This window comes from Etheostoma spectabile, chromosome 12 (assembly GCF_008692095.1).
Source record: "Etheostoma spectabile isolate EspeVRDwgs_2016 chromosome 12, UIUC_Espe_1.0, whole genome shotgun sequence".
NCBI classification, from domain to species: Eukaryota; Metazoa; Chordata; class Actinopteri; order Perciformes; family Percidae; genus Etheostoma; species Etheostoma spectabile.
The window spans coordinates 16,111,625-16,130,575 of record NC_045744.1 but is presented as its reverse complement, the minus strand read 5'-3'; the positions used below and the strand labels follow the sequence as shown (position 1 = coordinate 16,130,575).

General features: G+C 38.9%; 2 protein-coding genes across 3 annotated transcripts; both read right to left on the bottom strand.

The window, feature by feature from the left end:
• Positions 1 to 1,733: 1,733 nt before the first annotated feature.
• On the bottom strand, positions 1,734 to 5,451 carry LOC116698600 (3-keto-steroid reductase). The gene is made up of 9 exons (XM_032530602.1): positions 5,243 to 5,451; positions 4,544 to 4,747; positions 4,342 to 4,434; positions 4,097 to 4,211; positions 3,487 to 3,681; positions 2,576 to 2,680; positions 2,438 to 2,494; positions 2,248 to 2,346; positions 1,734 to 1,980 (listed from the first exon to the last, which is right to left on the bottom strand). Exons 1-9 carry the CDS (start codon positions 5,275 to 5,277, stop codon positions 1,879 to 1,881), a joined length of 1,005 nt encoding a protein of 334 aa, XP_032386493.1. The 5' UTR covers positions 5,278 to 5,451; the 3' UTR covers positions 1,734 to 1,878.
• Positions 5,452 to 5,992: 541 nt separating this feature from the next.
• ddr2b (discoidin domain receptor tyrosine kinase 2b) lies at positions 5,993 to 17,778 on the bottom strand. Of its 2 annotated transcripts, none has more exons than XM_032530591.1 (17): positions 17,608 to 17,778; positions 16,484 to 16,587; positions 14,946 to 15,048; positions 13,444 to 13,681; positions 12,164 to 12,311; positions 11,899 to 12,001; positions 11,504 to 11,687; positions 11,082 to 11,322; positions 10,727 to 10,792; positions 9,990 to 10,141; positions 8,765 to 8,972; positions 8,453 to 8,676; positions 8,036 to 8,163; positions 7,677 to 7,895; positions 7,302 to 7,536; positions 6,994 to 7,143; positions 5,993 to 6,790 (listed from the first exon to the last, which is right to left on the bottom strand). In XM_032530591.1, the coding sequence occupies exons 2-17, from the start codon at positions 16,557 to 16,559 to the stop codon at positions 6,656 to 6,658; spliced, it is 2,610 nt and encodes an 869-aa protein (XP_032386482.1). In that variant the 5' UTR covers positions 16,560 to 16,587; positions 17,608 to 17,778; the 3' UTR covers positions 5,993 to 6,655. The 2 variants fall into 2 exon arrangements, with proteins under 2 accessions (XP_032386482.1, XP_032386483.1); XM_032530592.1 differs by having other exon boundaries at positions 9,990 to 10,126.
• Between the last annotated feature and the right edge of the window lie 1,173 nt (positions 17,779 to 18,951).

The window sequence follows — 18,951 nt, the reverse complement described above, 5'->3', positions numbered from 1 at the left end:
ATCTGAACACACGGTGGCTGCAATGTTTTTATTTACATTATGTAACGAGGAACTAGTGTCCTCTCATGTTCTCCTGGAATAATCCAGGATTTAATTTCTGCGAGGAAATCACATTAGACTGCCAATATGTGAATGCAGTAAACGGGTTCTGTTACAATGTGCACGCACTGCATGCATTCCAAGTTCACCTCAATAAGTAGCCTGCACCAAGAACACATTTCTAAAATCATACACCAATATCTCTATTGGTTTACAGTGACTGAGGAAGTTCTACACTCAAGGACACCATGCAATTATTGCTATTAAAAACTCAGTAGCACCTTGTATGTGCAGCCATTCCTCTATGATCACATGCCCATATAATAACATTAAGTGGGATTTGTCAGTTTATGAAAAGCAGCAAATGCTGTGGTGAGGGCCAGCAGAGGCATGCTGGGTAACAGCTGGTGATAACATATCTGCCAAGTCTACGCTCTGTACAGCCAGCTCAGCACAATGAGGAAGCTGTCACACGGGTTGAAGATACATTTTGACACTTTCTAATGTAATTTGAGGCTTCTCTTTTGAGTCATGGATGTATTTGATTTAAAACAAGAATGAGACCTTATTCAGACCCAAGCCACGTGTGGATGTTTATGACAATTGCTCATTTTCACCTCAGCGCAAAATCGCTGCATTCAGAATCAAATGCTAAAGGTGCAATGAATGCATGTAATAAAACATGCCAAGCTTTAAGGAGTTCCCTGATTAACATTAGTTATATGGCTGTATTTCTTTCTGAAATGGCTTTTAAAAATTGCTTCTGATGCATATTTGTAATGCATATTTTCTCGATTTTTTTCCATTTTTCTATAACAAAAATATTAGATGCTTGTTTCTTATCTGCCAGATGAGAAAATACAGCAGTCAACCTCATACAGAGGAGGCAAAAGGACAGATATCTTTAATTTCTTACACTGCACTGTAAGTTTTACTCTTATTTTATTTTATTTTTAACTGTTTATTCTTGTTTTTTTATCTGCTTTTATTTTTAACTGTTTTTTTTAACTGATTTTGTGTAAAGCACTTTGAATTGCCCTGTTGCTGAAATGTGCTATATAAATAAAGCTGCCTTGCCTTGCCTAATTCAGTTTGGAAGCAGTGCATGTCAGTCAGGAACAGCCAAAGCCACACACAACTCATGTAATAAGAAGTTTAGCTAGCAAAGCCTTTCGCTACCCCAAAGCGGTTTAAATAAAAAAATAACAGTAAAAAGATATCAGCAAGAGATCGTGAAAGGACGCATTGTAATATTGTACTATACCATGTCATTTCAAACATCTGATATATTCATACCCTTCATTTGGTCTACAGACCTTAGCAGTAACCATGCCATTTCTTTCAGTTAACAATGCATCTTAGGGTATCATTTGTGGTAAAAGAAGCCACTGATGACCTCAGTAAACCAGACAATACGCATACAGCTAATGAAAAGTTTGTAAGGTAAGAAGCCTGTTGTAGAAGAAACATGATACAGATATCAGGTGAAGACGCACCAGGCAGTGGTATCTAAATTTCAACAAGAAAGCAGCAACAGATGCAACATGATGCAAATGTAAAAACAAAGGTAAGTTTTAGGGTAAGTTTGTGAAAGACCAATCTTTCAAGATATAACACATATAATCCAAATTCATTTACTGTAGTAAATATGAAAAAGGCACGTGAATCTGAAGAAAAGACATATGATTCAATGGTACAACTGGCAAGAAAAGAATAAGAGCACCTTTATTGTTCTTCATCACAAATTGCACACATTTGCAACAGCAAAACCATCCATTAAAAGACTCGCTTCTACTCTATCTTACTAAGGTACTGTCCATTAGCTTACTGTCCATGAGCTTACTTGTCTGCATTCCCCTCACTCTGTTTCCTTCTCACTACTTTCTCAAGTTCGAGAAGCTTCAAATAGAGGATCTCAGACATCTGTTCATCAATGTCCATCTGAAATAGGAACAAAAACAGGCAGAAAATCTGAAGTCATTACATAAATAATGTAATGTAAATAAAGCAGATTGCATTAATCACATCTTCCGATTTAAAACTTTTCAAGGTTTCCTGCTTAATATTCTATAAAAAGCCTCTCAACTCACCCAGTCTCTCATGAATATCTGAATGACTATAATACTACAATTCAGGTTATCTGAGCTTCACATAGAGCAGACTTGAGTAGTTTAACGTATGTGGAAGAATTGGTCTCTGGTTACTCACCTGTCGAGGCTGAGTGTAGTTTTTTCCAAGTCCTGATGTTAAACTGTGATACTTTGCTCTTGGATCCAGAGACTCAGGGTTTTGAACAAATAACCAGTGCTGTGAAAAGCCAGAGCAGGACTGTTCACAGTGCATTCATTGTAGAGAGAGATTTTTATATAGACAGCAACAGGAAAGGTCGACAACATACCAGCGCCTCTGCTCCGTTGTATGGTGTGAGCGTAAATGTGTTCGTAAAGAACCTAATCTGTAACCCACAGAAAGAAAATGTATCATAATAACTCCAATCATGTTTAACAGAGATGAGTAAAATAAAAAGATCACTCACCAGCCACATGATGGGCATGATGAGGGTCCAGAAGAAGGAGGGGAGGATCCCATATGTCAGATTAGTCATCACCAGTCCTGGACATATTACAGAGGAAAACAACCCCTGTCACAAAGAGAAGAAGACAGTTATTTCACATAACAGATGAATGTTTAGGTTTCTTCTGATGTACAGTATCTGTTACTTTCTGAAGTTGAGAATGCTGTGGGAGTAGATTGTTCAGGCCTGCAAAACATTGTTAACTTCTTTCAAGAAAACAGGGAGCTAAAGGAATTGTCAAACATGTTTGTGTTCATTAAAAAAAACCTCACAAAAAGCAACCCTTTTGTAAATGGTACAAAAGATACAGTAGATCTAATAAAGAACATTATTGGCAAACCTGCGGTGAAAATGAATAACCTGTCCTTAAAAGCACATTAGTTTGGACCAGAATTGTACCTATTGTTTCATGACAGAGTTTTGCAAGTCTTGTTACTTTGCCCCATTACAGTCTTCCTGTCCTAGAAACCAGATGAATCTGCAAACTTTAATTTTTCATGTTTCATTGCTCTGACAGATAGCTCTAGCCCTCCTCCCATTCAAACAGATTTACAGCTATCCAGAACCTAAACGGGCCAATCAAGACCCTTTATCTCACATGGGGTGGGTCTAAGACAATGACTGACAGAGGAGCACTATAAACGTAGTTACTTGACACAACTGGCATTCTCCGTCCAGCGCAAACATCCAGACTCATAAGCATTTGTGAATTAGTCTAGCTATGCTAGGCTACAGTCTTCCATGACCAATAACTGGCCTACTTTAAAAACATCAACCTTGTGAGATTTAGCAAAGGACTTGAATTTTGGAATTAGGTGGATGCCAATAGTCATTACTGTACCAGTGATCTGCGGACTGTGTGATACACAAACCTGGCTGTTCTTGTGTCTGTTGAGTGCCAGGCTGAGCATGTCTGATGCGTACTTGGAGGAGCTGTAGGGTTCCGTCCCATTTCTGTGCTGAATGTCCTCGATGCTGAAGGCAGAGCGGCGGGCGTTACTCGAGGATGTCCACACTATCCTGGACGTTTGACCTCCCGGACACAGCAGGGGCTCCAGCTCCCTGATCTGGACCACAGAGACTAGGGCATCATGACTCTTGCATTATTTTCATTTGTCAGGTAATCAACTCACTGCCATAGCCAAAAACAGACACCCATAATTTTCTCAATTTTTTTTCTTCACAACAGGCCTATAGTAGTAAAGTACTATGCCAAAACATGTCTTTCTTTCGCAATACATTATATATATCCCAACAGTTTTATTTTTTAACAAATGTATCTACATGCAGAAGCATATGCCATATGCACAAACTAAAGCCATCTGCAATACCATACTATATGCATAATACTACTTTGCTATGCTGCAGCGTATAATAAATAACAACATATAATACTGAGGACTACTGTATGTACACTATGTCAAATTAATGGAATGGTTATCATCTTTTAGATTTCATGTATATGAGCAGTCTGCGGTGTACCAGGAGGAAATGACCGAAGAGGTTGGTGGCAAAAACCTCCTGCAGGCCGTCTGAGTTGAGGCGGTCCTGTTGAGTCAAGAGACCCTCTGCTGTCGCAAACATGTTGATGACATTCCTGTAGTGAGAGGGTACACTATTACATGGATAATGGACAGGTTGCACTAGTATACAGTTTTGAAGCTTTAAACCATAAAAATAGAAAGACCCAAATCAAAGCAAGTTAGGATCTGGCTTAAGGATTTTACCTGGAGAACAGACCCTTGAACAAAGCTTTGACGTCCACTTGTGGGTTGGGCATAATTCCTGCATTTAAATACAGAAAGTCAATCCTGTTGTACCTGTGGGAAATCACAAATATGCATCAAGGATCAATCTCAATTCCATATTCATTGCTGAGGATGGGTATATCAACAGCATCGTGACGTCAATGTATCTTAGAAAGAGTACCTGGACTTGAGCTCCTGAGCAGCAGTGAGCACTGACTGCACAGAGCCCACATCAAGGTGCAGTAAGTCAATATGTGCGTTGATGTGAGAGGTCAGGAGGGCACAGCGGGCATCCTCGGCCCGCTTCATGTTTCTGCAGGCTAGACACAGAAGAAGCTGGCTATCTTCAGACAGCAGCCTTTCACACAGGGCCAGGCCAATGCCGCTGAATAAAGTCACAGACGGCAGACAAACACAGAGTAAATAAACTGTGTGAGTAAATCAACTAGTAAACAAAGAAGACTTGGAATGATTGGAGAAGAAATAATAAAGGCAGACTAGAAACATCTCTTCCTCCCACCATCATTCCCCTCACTATTGAGATCTTCAAGAGTCATCTTGAAACACACCTCTACTCATTAGCTTTTACCTGCCTAACTAATCATTGTTACTATGGTTTGAAACAAACCTGCGCCTTTAGTACTTATTATTGTCATCGTTACTATTTAGGCTATTTAAAGCATTGCGGTCAGTTTATCACACATTTTTAAGCAGTTCATCTCTCATTAGGAGGAAATATTTGTCAGTGACGTTACAACGTTTCTGTCGCCTAGGTAACATAGTAGCCTACTCATTTCCACGTCAGCTCGTGGGAAATGTCACTTTGTAACACGACAAACGGTGTCTAACTAGGGTTATAACGCAGTTTCAATTGACCCACCTGTTCGCGCCGGTTACAAGGACAACTTTCTCCATGTCTGACCGGAGCTAGCAGCGTCTGTAGATAAAAACGGCAGCAGAACAAAGTCAAAGAGCAGTTATAAAGTCTATCTACCGTGGCAGCCCATCGCCCGATTCGGCAGATAAAATCAGCCTATGTGTATGAGCAGCTACGTGGTGTGATTGGATGTCAACATACAACTGGCCAATCAGCTCCCACTACGGAGGCCGAAGAGGCCCTGCGATAAAAGAGCGCAACGGTTGAAAGTGTTAGCAGAGGCTCCTAATGTTAACCAAGGTGAGACGTCTTTAGCGTATTTAACATAAGTTATAGGGTCATTCTATTGTGTCTTGCATTTTCCAAAACGAAATAATGAAAAAAAAAACTTGTTTGCGAACATCAACTGTAGCCTATGTCTAACAACCAGTGTTAGAAGCAGTACTCTAACCTTTTACTTAAATAAAAATAGCAATACTGCAGTGTAAAAAGTACTGTGTTGCAAGTAAAAGCCCTGTGTTTAAAATCTTACTGAAGTACAAAAGTATACTTTTATCTAAATTTTGCCTACTTGAAGTAGCTACCAAAAGTAAAAGGCTCTTTATTATGCATTATTGGATTAACATGCATTCATGTTGACATCATTTTAATGTTGCAGCTGGTAAAGGGGAGCTAATTTGAAGTACTTTATGTGTTGGGCATCTTAACCTGTGGTAATATAAAAAATGTGACAAACCTGACAAACTGTAGTACATTTTAAATGTCTTTATTTCCAGGGATCTTTGGTTTGACTTGGTTTGGTCTTTACTGGCTACTAATCAACAATATACACATACATATTTCTGCAAAAGGACGTAAACATGTTTATAAAACATGTCAGTCAACTGCTGCAGAGTAAAAACACCTGTCTCATTTAGACAACAGTCATTATTATGCCATTTGTTCCCCCTTAAAAAGTAAAAATATAAACATTCCTAAAGGGTAACACGTCTGTATAGACATCATCTCATAAATGTGCAATAGAATTAGATGTAGTATGTATAGAATAAAAAATGTAAAGAAAAATCACAATTGTATTTTAAAATCTAGGATTACCATAGAGTACTCTATAAATAGACATAGCATAGGAAATAAAAAGAAATTAATAAATACACAAAAGGAGTAAATTTAATGGGTGAACAGTGATAATTTGTATATCTAAAACATAAGGCACTGTTCAAGTGTGTACCTTCTCCTCATATATTATTATTTACAGCACCCTTGTGGCACGCCAGCTAAAAACAAATGGTTAGGCTACATTTGACAGGTTGTTTCTGATTTCTGATGTATTTATTCCCAAATAAATCCAAATTGAAGGAGCAAATGTGACATGTACAGTGGCAGTACATGGGAAAGAGAAATTATCTGTTCAATTTGCTATGCCAGGCTCTCCATCAGCTGAGTGTGTATCTCCTGAAAGCTCGGCCTCTGCTTGGCGTTCCTACTCCAGCAGCTCAGCATGAGATCATTGTAGACTCTGTCAGGACAACAGGGAGGCTTTGGCAGGTACACCTGGGAGCATGAGACAAGATATGAATGTAGGGTTAATGGTTAAAAGGGCTGTGTTTCAGCAAATTTGGCAGTGTTAGATACAGGTGCATGGAAAATATTGGATACTTATGATTGCCACAAACAAAACAATGATTGATAATAAATGAGACCATAAACAGATTGTACTCTGGTAAATGGGTAGCCTAAACCTGTGTGATGCTCACCTGCTTTCCCTGGTCCCTGAAGTACTCGCCTGTATTTTCAATGACCTGCTCGTCAGAGAGCTGGGAGTAGGGCTGCTTCTTACACAGCGTCAGAATCTCCCACAGAGTCACACCAAATGCCCACACGTCACTGGCCATGGTGAATTTACCCTGAGAGATCAAGACAACTTAAATCCAAATACAAATTAGCAAAAACCTAATGTGGATGCTGGTTTGTGCTCTTGTAATAATTGTTTGAATTATTATTAAATAGTACACTTGTTCCTTGTGTTTTCTTCCACATGTCTCCAGCTGTTCACAAAACTCACCAGTAGGATGCTCTCCCAGGACATCCAGCGAATGGGCAGGACGGCCCGGCCCTGGATCCTGTAGTAGTCCCCTCTATACAGGTTCCGACTCATGCCGAAATCTGCTATCTTTATGGTGTAGTTCTTACCCACCAGACAATTGCGTGTCGCCAGATCACGGTGGACAAAGTTGAGAGAGGACAAGTACTTCATTCCAGATGCAATTTGCACAGCCATGCCAATGAGTTTACTATAACTAAAAAACAGAGGAAACCACAATGAAAGAGAATCCAAGTCACAAGTACAGTGTACTTATAGATGTTATGTCTAGTTCTATAAGCTCTATATATTCATCCAAGATAATCATTACAATTTAATTTCAAGATAGGAACCTACCTGACCATACTCTCCCCCTCTTTTTCCTCTTGTTCTGTCTTGTCTTCATCAGCAGCCTCTTCCATTCTTAGATTGCAGAGGAACTGGTTCAGGTCTCCATTTTCCATGTACTCAGTGATCATACACAGTGGGTCTGTGTCCACACACACCGCCAGCAGACGAACAATGTTGGGGTCCCTCAGGCGAGACATAATTCGGATCTCCTTCAGAAAATCATTCCTGCAGCACAGCAGAGACAAACAATTGTAATTCATCGCTTGATTGACGATTGACTGAATAATAACCATCAGCATGGGACTAATGTACTGTACACTGTTGTCTTTTTTTAATTAAACAAAAAAGTTACCACCTGCTTTTACCTTGCATTCTTGTTGGCATCTTCCCGCAGTGTTTTCACAGCAACCAGCAGGGGGGACTCATTGTTTCCCTCTATAGACAAATCCTCATTCAAAAAGTCCTGCATGCCTTCTGCCTCACACAAGTGAACCTGTTTTACAAGAGCGCCTTGTTAGTCCATCATCCCCTTAGCACTACTTAAAACCATCTGTTTAACTCTGTTTAATACCACTAAGTGTTGCCTGTTTGTCAGCATGTACTGTACATTGTACTGTATCATTGCATTTCACACTGATGCTTCACCACACAGCAATAACTCTCATTCAATCTTTAAATGAGCACTATAAAGACACAGCAACATCATTTTTGTAAATAATAAATATAAATATAATACCAAATCATTGTCAACAAAGATTAGAGTTACAAAAGTTAACATATACTTCTCCAAACTGGCCCTCTCCCAGTTTCTCCTTGAACGTGAGCTTGTGTCTGGGGAACTCTCTCATGGATGAATCTGTGCCAGCAAAAAGATTCATGTCGACAGCTGTGATGGAGTAGGTGCTGCTGTCTGAAGACTCTTGGAGGCTGATGATGTCTGCCTCCGCATAGTGGGGGGCACCGTCTGCACCACTGGCTGCGAGGGCTCTGCAGGAGGTGCTTGGTTCTAGTGTGGTGCACACACAGTTACACACACTACAGCAGCTACAGCTGACCTCTGCAGAATTTAATACATTGTGCTTTTACCAACTTACTGAGGTGTTCATTGGACTGAGCAAACTCGGGTAGTTTCCGGATAAGGCGGGAAGGCTCCTGGTAGTCGGAGCAGAGGGGGAAGATTCTCTCATAGGTGGAGTTGGAGGTGGAGACACTCTCGCTGGACATGGAGTGGTGGGAGGAGAAGGCCTGGGTCTGGACTGCAAGACGAGCTGTGAGTTCATCATCCAGCAGGCGGCGGGATGCCTGCGGAAGAAAGTGTGTGAGAGTTGAAGTGTGTTAGTTCTTGTTAATGCCAAATATTCTGGGAGAGAAGTTTCCTCTTACATGGTTGTTAGAGGACATCAGTGTTGGCTGTCAGATTTGCCAAATAGAAAGAGGACATACTTGAATATAAACAATATTTGTGACTGAGGAAAAAGAGAAGTTGTCGGCACACTGAAATGTGCAAACTCCCCAAAATGTTTTATTCGCGGAACCTTTGGCCCTACAAGGTTACGGGGTCATAGGAGTGCCATAAAAAGAATAAATCTGTAAAACAATAAGAAAATAAATGTGTAAATATAAAGACAGAAAGCAAAAGCAAAAGGGAAAGAACTTATACTTATAAAATAATAATGAAAAACAAAAATAATTTACAGAAGAAACAGAGTAATTTATATGCAAAAATGGAATTAACAAATATATATAATGCATGAATAAATATATACCAATAAATAAATAAGCACATTAGAAAATAGATTAAAATGCTCATTATTATTCTTTCATATTTTTCTCATTTGTCTTTATATTTCTACATTTTTTATTTACTATATAATCTTTTAGTTAATTCCTCTTTATATTTCCATATATGTATTTTTTACAGATGTATTCTTTTTTATGGCACTCCTATGACTCCATACATAGAAGGTCTTCATCAGGCAAACTCCCAGGTGAACATAAAGCAGGCTAAATACACAGACAAAAAAATAACAGCTGCACCTACAGATCACACAAAACAAAACAACAACAATACACTGTGTACATAACAAAGTACATAGGCTTATGTCCTACAGAGTTACATGTCCCATAGCTCATTTAAACCCTGGAGTGACACAGTGTTTAATGCATGAACCAGAATTGTTTAATGTTTTTTCTCCAGATCATTACCTATTTTGTTGCAGTTAATTTCAGGTCATAAAGCTGTTTTATAAAAACTACAATAAACAACTGATTTGTTTTGTCTCATACAAAATGGCTTGAAAAAAAAAGCACACTTCTCACCTTCTCAAGCATCTTTTGCCAGACCTGCCTCCACAGGGTGATGATTATGATAGCCAATAGGATGGCGATGATAGCCACCAAGCAGCCAATCAGGATCCTGGTATTGCTGTCGTCCAATTTATGAGTAGGATCATCTCCTAGCCAGATGAAAGTTATGAGTTGAGGTGGATTTGAATTAATCATTCACAGCTCATATTCCGGCTCAAGTTTTATACATATACAATCTATATATATATATATATATATATATATATATATATATATATATATTATGTATATATTCTCACTGCATAATCCCCTTCGTGTCCCATTACAACTACAGCAACAAGTGACATTTTATTTCAATGATTAGTCATTTCTCATGCTATCAGCAGGGGGCACTGTTTAATCAGGACACATTTTAGTTTAACCTTCTACAAACAGAGCATTTCCCTACACCAGACTGTAATAAATCCACGACACCAATACAAGCTTGATTAAGAAAATTCAAAATTGAGTGATCTCCTAAGTAAAAACAGTTATGGATTATATTTGTGGTTGGCTGTGTGGATTATGCTCAGCCTGTGTTTTGTTTAGCCCCACATCACTTCCCAGCAGCCATGAATCAAACCAGGATGCACTCCCTCCTTCAGCATTTTTCTCCACTACCAGACGGTCACTTCACTAAAATAACAACCACTACTTACTGAAACTACTAGGCTACCACTGAAAAAAGAACCATAAAGGGTTTATCTGACCTGGCAATGTGTTTGTGGGGTGTCCGTGTTTGCGAGCAGTCAGAGATGTGTTGTAAACGGCTGAGCCTTTGAGAGAAAGAAAAGGACAAAGACAAAACTGAAGGATATAAGGTAAAGGAGGTGGTCAACATACTGTAATATAATGTTTTTTTGGGGGTTGTTTCCTTGTCATTCTGTTTCATACGTAGATGTTGTTATGTTATTTTTTTCAAGATGTATGTGTCAAGAAATGTTTTAATATTGTCTGATTAAATGTTTTTTTTGGAACTCAGGAACATTAGCTAATGGGGATCCTAATAATAAACTACAACTAAACTAAAAATGGGTCACCTATTCAACACTGACACTGACTTACCTGACTGGAAGGCCACCTCACTGAACAGCATCCAAACGTCACTGAAGTGGAAACGGCATTTGATGGCGCTGGCTGTGCGGTCCCCGAGGGACACCGTGACAAAACGGGAGCTTTGGCTCGTGCGGTCGACACTGGGCCTGAACGTCACCGGGTCAGCCTCCCAGTCTGATCCTGACCGGAAGTAACAGGTGGCCTGTCTGAACATCCTCACCCCTCGGCTAAACATGTTATTACAGTGAACCTGTGGAGGTGGGATACATAACTAAAAGCAAGCATGAGCAAAGTACTAAAAACTGTATCTTGCAAATTGTCATTTATCCTGTTAATGTCCACAAGAAATGTGCTTTTTTTCTCTACCTTTGACCAAATGGGTGCAGATTAAGCTGTTCAGTAAATTTCTCCCCTGCATTCTGACTCCTTACCTTCATGGATGTGAAGTTTCGGACGTGGTCAAACTCAAAAATCATCTCCACATAACCTTTGGGGAGGCTCTTGTTGTTCCAGCCCACGTAGTCGTACCCTGGCCACATGGCGTATATGTGGCTGTGGAGAAAATCATCCAGACCCCAGGTGCCATCCGTCAGCTGGCCGAGGCCCTTTGTCAGTCTAGTGGAGGGATGGATGGGAGAAATGAAGAAAGAAAACACAAGCGCTTCAATATTTATTCATCGAGCAGTGCAGAGATTTCTTTAAATTCATGACAGCTAAAAAATCATATCTTAAATCTGTTTTATTAACTGCACTCACACGGGGTGATCAAAATAATTTTGATACTAATGATCAAAATAAGCCCCAGTTGTGGCAGTAAAATCCAGACCTATCAGCTGATGCTCCATCATACACAGAGTCATTAAAGTAGACATCCAGGCCCCTGTAGATCATTTGGTGCCCATCTGGAATGCTATAAGACATCAGGCCATCTACAGGAGGCAGGTCAAAGGTCAGAGATTTTACTCACTGCATGCTTATGAGATATTATGACAGTATTACAACTGGTAAAGTACAAAAAAAGATAAACTAGGTCCTGCTAATGCCACCAAGTAAAGATGTTGCACTCTGGATAATGGAAAGCAATGACTAACCCAGCCATTCACAGCCGTAGAGCTCCACTCTCATACACACAATCATGGAGTGGTCTGTCACAGGCATAAAGCGGACAAAACGAGCTATGATTGGAGGCTCCAGATCCTTCAGCACCACATCATACGCATTCCTGTTCCCTTCAATGACCTGGCAGAAGAGAAGTAGATGACACAAATAACACTGACTGAGTGAAACCTGTCAGCATATATGTGTTATCGTCAAATCAAATGTAAAACCTCGACACATCTGTAAATAAATTGGTTCCCTTCATCTCATGCCAGCGCTGAAGTTCAGCTGTTCCTTAATTTTCCATTAACTCGGATTCTGTCTGCTGCAAAGAAGATATCATCTTCTTGCCATCTTTCGCCAGTGGTGGAGGAAATTTTCAGATCAGATCCTTTACTTTAGTAAAAGTAGCAATACAGTGATATAAAAATACTCAATTCCAAGTAAAAGTCCTGCACTGAAAATGTTACTTGAGTAAAAAAACATCATCATTATTAGCAAAATGTGTTGCTTTGTTCAGTAAAATTGTCCCTGTGAGTGTTATACAAATAGCCTATTTATTATGTTGTTTTGTTTGTTTTGTTTTTGTATAGTATTTTTGCAGCTTGGGCTAATTTGAACTCTTTCATATATTGTTGTAATCTATAACATTGCAACAAATTTGATGAGCTCAGCATATGTCTTATATGTCAAACTAGTAGAACACTGTTAATGAATCTAGAGATAATATGTATAGTAATATATAGTATATATATATTGGTATATAGGTTATATATTTCCCTCTGAAATGTAGTAAAAACAGACTACAGTAGTAAAATAGTCCAGTGGTAAAATGTTAAAGTGTAAAGGTTGCAAGTGTAAATACTTACTAAAGTACAAGTACCTGAAATGTTAAGTCAAGTACAATACTCGAGTAAATATACTTAGTTACATTTGACCACCATGTTATAATTATTATAACAAGTATTATGAATTAATGTCATGATGTTAGGTTAAACTTCTATAACTTATTAACACTACTGTCTGTGTTTTTATCCCCTCATCTAATTTAATTCACATATATAATGAAGCTACCTGTTTGAAAACTGTAAATACTGTGATGTGCAAAGTCAAGCCAGTCCCTAGAGGCCCTCATGTCACGGCAGTTTTTGCTCCAGCCCTCAACTGCACCTGATGCAATTAAGATGTCTTGATAACGTGTCCACCTACATTGAATAAAACATGCAAGTCTGGAATTTGAAACAATGACAGACAGTAATATCTAGACGCTCACCTGCCTTCCCTTCCTATCATGCCAGCCCATCCAGTTGCTGCCGTCGCGGCTGTACTTGATCCTGTATCGCTGGGCAAACTCATTACCCATGCCGTCGGCGTGGCGACCTTGGGTGCCCACCAGTGTAATGAAGTGCAGTGAACGCAGGTCCACCTGGAGATACTCTTTGAGGCCATCCGGCTCTGACATGATGTCAGGACACCAGGCCCCGTCACCGTCTCCGTTGTCTAAGTCAAGTCTGAAAAGGAGGAAGAGAGGAGACAGGAGGAGAAGGGAAGGGAAAAGAGTTCATGTAGGCAAAAGAGCAGCATGATAGTTAAAAGATAGCTAAAAGGGGAAAGATGTTGAAACATGACTAGAGGAAGAAGGTATGTATAATTCATTTTTGCATGAGAACATCTTCCACTACTCTGTATTGCTACTGGACCACAGCTGGTAAAACAGCACTAGAATTATTCAACATGGAGCCAGTTCATGAAACATATGCTGAGCTTCAAATTTAATTCCTGACCATACAATTTCAACTTAAGGTCCATTTAGTTGCTGTTCTGGCAATATGATCTCATGGGAAGGCGTATAAATACCAAGCTTCTTTGAGGGTCTATGCATTTTAAGCTAGTCCATTTTCAATTGAATTCAAACAAACCTAATTGGTGAAGTTTAGGAAAAGATTGTGGCTTGGGTTAAAAGAAGTAAACGTAAATGTTTGGTAAGTATATGTACAGTATGAGAGCAAATAATCAATTAAAATTTTTTTTTGGTATCACACCAGGGTTTGATTGACTCATCCCTACACAGAGTTTCTCTCTCTTTATACGATGTCACAACATATGTCAACAGAGACTAAATGTTGTGAAATGACATGCAAAAAGCAACAAATGCATAGTGATAACACACAAAATGTCTAAAATTTTACTTGTTTATATTCATATGCCATTGGTGGTACCAAGCTGGAGCACAATCCATCTGCTGATGAATATCACATGATTTGATCAAAAGCTCAAGAACAGCTACTGAATTCACCACAACTTTGGTTTCAAAAGACAACCTTAGAATTGGTGTTGGAAACAGCATTATGTTAAAGTTGATGAAAGAATCTTACCTAAGATTCTTTCATCAACTTTAACATAATAAAAAATCTTACCTTACCTTAAGGTAAGATTCTTTCATCAACTTTAACATAATAAAAAATCTTACCTTACCTTAAGGTAAGATTCTTTCATCAACTTTAACATAATGCTGTTTCCAACACCAATTCTAAGGTTGTCTTTTGAAACCAAAGAAGTGGTGAATTTGGGTTGAGTAGAAGAAGAATTTTCACTTAAAAAGAAACAAAACTTTATTATGGATGATCATTAAAGAAGGACAAGGAGTTACTATAACATATGGAATTTCATTTGAGTAAACACCCTGCAGGCTCTCTAACTTGCTAATGACAGGTTTTCAATATGCAAATGAAACTGAATATAGATATGCAAAAATAAATGTATCATCAAACATGCCTTCCAAATCTTGCAGCAGTTGACTCAGACCACTGACTGGAGGCAGAGATGTCCTCGTCCTGAATCTGCCCACCGGTCATACCGAGAGGATATCGACAGATTTCTACAAACACATGAAGCATCACACTCATGATACACATGCTGCTCACATAAAGAATTGTGCATGCGAGTGTGAGACTTGTATTCTTTCAGATGCCATGAGTTTTGGTTTTTTTAATCCTTTTGTGTTTGTTTTTTTGCAGGATGTGAGGAGTTGAGGGTAAACTAATGGTCAAGTCTCATCCCTCCCCCCTGTTCCCTTCCTGCAGCCCTGCAAGGCCTCTAAAGTCAAACAGAGGCATCACTGTATAGGTGCTAGTCTGAGCAAAATGAGATGGGAGTGGCCTCTGAGCTGCCTGCTCTCTATTTTTCACAATTTTTCTTAATCTACACCAGAGCCACGTGAGAGATATTTTTGACTTTTATAGCTCTGGCTTCTGCTGGGCATTAACTCTCTGGTAATAAAATAAGTTTGGCAGTAACAGATGCCATATTATAGTGTTAAAATGATCCAGTGACCACACTGTACATCTGCACTCTTACTACATCTACCAGAGTGTCACTGTTTATTCTTACCATCTCTACCTGGCAATTTAGGGACGTCTGTGTTTTATTCACCTTCCCACACCGAACGCCTGACATGTACGTTGAGAGAGCAACAGAACAAATAAGCCTTTTACTATGAAAATATTCTAAATGGAAAAGTCAAATGAGAGCATTTGTGTGTGCGTGTGTGTGTTTGTGTGTGTATATATGTGCATGTGTGTATGTGTGTGTGTGTGTGTGTGTGTCTTTGTGTGCGTGTTGCCTACAACTACGCCTACACATTTTCAATTTTTTTTTCCAAGAATGCCCCCTGCTTGTGAAAGGTCTGCCTGTTCTGGGGATATTTGCTGTCTGACCATTAGGTAAACCACGTACACACATGGCCGCATGCACACATGCACGCACTCACACACTCACGCATGCACTCACGCACGCACTCACTCACGCACGCACGCACACACATTACATTCTTGCATGAAGCCCACCCACCTAAATCAGCTTTCCTCCTCCATCTTGTCAACATGTGTATCCCTCAGGAATATGAGGAGGTTATTTTGAACTTATATATGACATATCCATTCCTTAATTAACTCATTCTTTTTTCATTTACTTTTCACAGAATCAGATTGATTTGTATTTGATTATTTTTGTGTGTGCGTCTTTATCAGATTTTTTCATCTTTAACTGTATGTTGATTGTTCGAGGCAAAAGAAACAAGACACTGACCAGCTCATAATTCAATCACACATTAAAAACTTAACCTACGTCAAATAACAGTAAACTCCTATCACTGATTCTCTGACTGTCACATGCATTTACACTAACAGTAAAATGTTGAGGTGTTATCCCTGCAACAACCAACACATCATACCAAAGTGTCCTTGAGAGATATTGAACCCCTATCTGTTTTGAGAAAGAACAACATGGATGTAAAATACCAATGCCTAACATACCTGGGTTGACTTGAGATTGTACAGCAGCAGCCAGCAGGATGAACACAACATGGTGTGAGATCTGTTGAACCTTCATGACCTTCTCTTTTCAAGGAGCCGCACACCTAAAAGGTAGTAGATCAGGGCATGAGTTTAGGAGTACAATTTACTGTATGCCAAACACATCCAATGTCAGCTGTTATTTAGGTTTTCATATATCATGTCAACAAAGTTTCAAGCAAATCCTGTGCTTTATATTTAAATTTCAGATGATTTGAAGCATTCAAAGTTTTTTTTTGCCACATACACAAACAATATGTGTGCAGGTATGCAGGATAGCATGCTCTTAAAGCTGTGCTAAAAGACTGGTGTGCGGTAAATAATAAGAATTGCATTATAAGAGTTAAGAAATGATTAGAAAAAAGAATTATAAAAGGTATAAAAGATAATGCATTTAAATGATATAAGTGCTGCATTTCAAGTGCTACATTTTTCAGATGCTACAAATAGTTAAATTGAGTTGAACAGCTCTAAAACCTACAGTGGTTAATGTACACACAGATCTCCTTGCAACCCAGAGCCTTGCTCGCTCCCACCACAGTAGCTGCATTTTATTTACCTTGTAAAAGCCCGGTGGAAGTCTCAGTGACAAATGGCTCTAACACACTCTGGTCTACTCTACTACAAGTTAGGCCACTGTTCACAAACTGCACTTACCGTCTTTCACGGGGTGAGTTCACCAGAGATTTGGTGTGGACAGTGTCATTCTGTGTCAGTGTGATGTGTATAGGATGTAGTTTTACTGTGGTATATTGCATTATGAGGGAAAAACCCATGTCTGTAAAGCATTTTCAGCAGAGTTTCCATTTCTAGAGAACTGACATGATGATCGCTGACTAACGTTCCAGTGGAATCATTTTTTTCCAGTCTATTTTTGAGGTACCATTCAAAACCACACAAATAAAATGTAAATAAATACACCTTTCTTCACCGTAATATTTTTCTTAAACCCGTAAAATGCATTTTCCTGTGTGATGTCACTCTCTATACTGAGCTGAAGTGACATAAACTTCCTTCAAAGTCAACGTGGACACTGAGGTTACAGTAATAGCAGCATTTGATAAAAAAATATGGATTTGACTTACTTTTGCAAGTTCTTCTCTTGTTATTATGACACCATCTGTCTGTGGGAATATTCCACATCTACTGTGACTTGATGCATTCAGCACTGTGAGTCGCTGACCTCTTCTTCCTCTGAAGGACTGGGAATGGAAAAGAGAGAGAGAGCGAGAGACCAAAAGAGGAAACGAAGGCTGATGTAACAGTCTTTCTGGCTGGAGGAAAGACACAGAGAAAATAACAAGCTTTGGGATTTTGAGGTGAGGCCAAAATCCCAGAATTCCACCTGATCCGCAAATGGTTTTAATTATGGCCCTCCCGAGGCAGCTGAGAGCAGCAGTATCTGGCAGATTCCACATAGAGCTACTGACAAAAACAAACTGAAGTTAATTTTTCTGCAGAGGAGAACCTGCTATTTAGAGAGGGAGACATGTTTCAGGAAAAAAAACTATCACTGCATACAAACAAGATGAGTCACAGCTGGGATTAAAAGTAAAACTGACACAGCAGCTAAAGCAGAAAGGAGGCAGATGCTTGTTTTTTATCATTATACATCATTATAAAATGAATCAGAATGGTGTGGTAGCATAGAAAAGCATGTAAACTATGCACAGATGTCTCCAAACTTTTTCCATGGCATTTTAAATTCAAAACTCACAGTATGAACAGTTCATAATTAATTTATTTTCCATTATTTAAGTACCCTTAACTGGCATGAATTTAACATAATTAAACACTGAAAAAGTTAGACATTTAAAACATTTTTTAAGTCATTTAAAACTGCTGCTGCAGCAACAAATGACAATATGTCTTCAGGGTGAAAATCTATGGCAAAACAAAGAGCGATGTAAATGTAATGTAATGTGGCACTAAAAACATAATTTAAAAAAGTGACTTTCATTACTATTGTAGGCTGTATTCAAAGCCACACATTCTTTTATTAACACATTTATCTTGAAACAATAAAACTTCAAAGGGTTCAGTGGGCCACATCTGATGATCCCTGACTGTGAACTGGTAATCAATAAATATCTTTAATGATTATACAGTTGGAATTATATGACATCTTGTAAAATAGCTCATGCCCGTGTTAAGTGTTTAATGTGTAGTCTTTGTGCTAAGCTAAGCTAACCTGCTACAGCAAGAAGCTTCAAATTGAATGTACAAGAGTGGAATTACAGTAGTGTGCAGATTTTGTTACCTTCAGACAGAGCTAGTCCCACTGTTTTTCGGTTTTAATGCAAAGCTAAGCTAACTGGCCAATAACTACATAATAAAAATGTAATGAATTATTAATTCTAATTATTATTATTACAGTAAAGACATGAAAGTTAAACATAAAACAAAGTTGCAGGGAGACAGCGTTATGT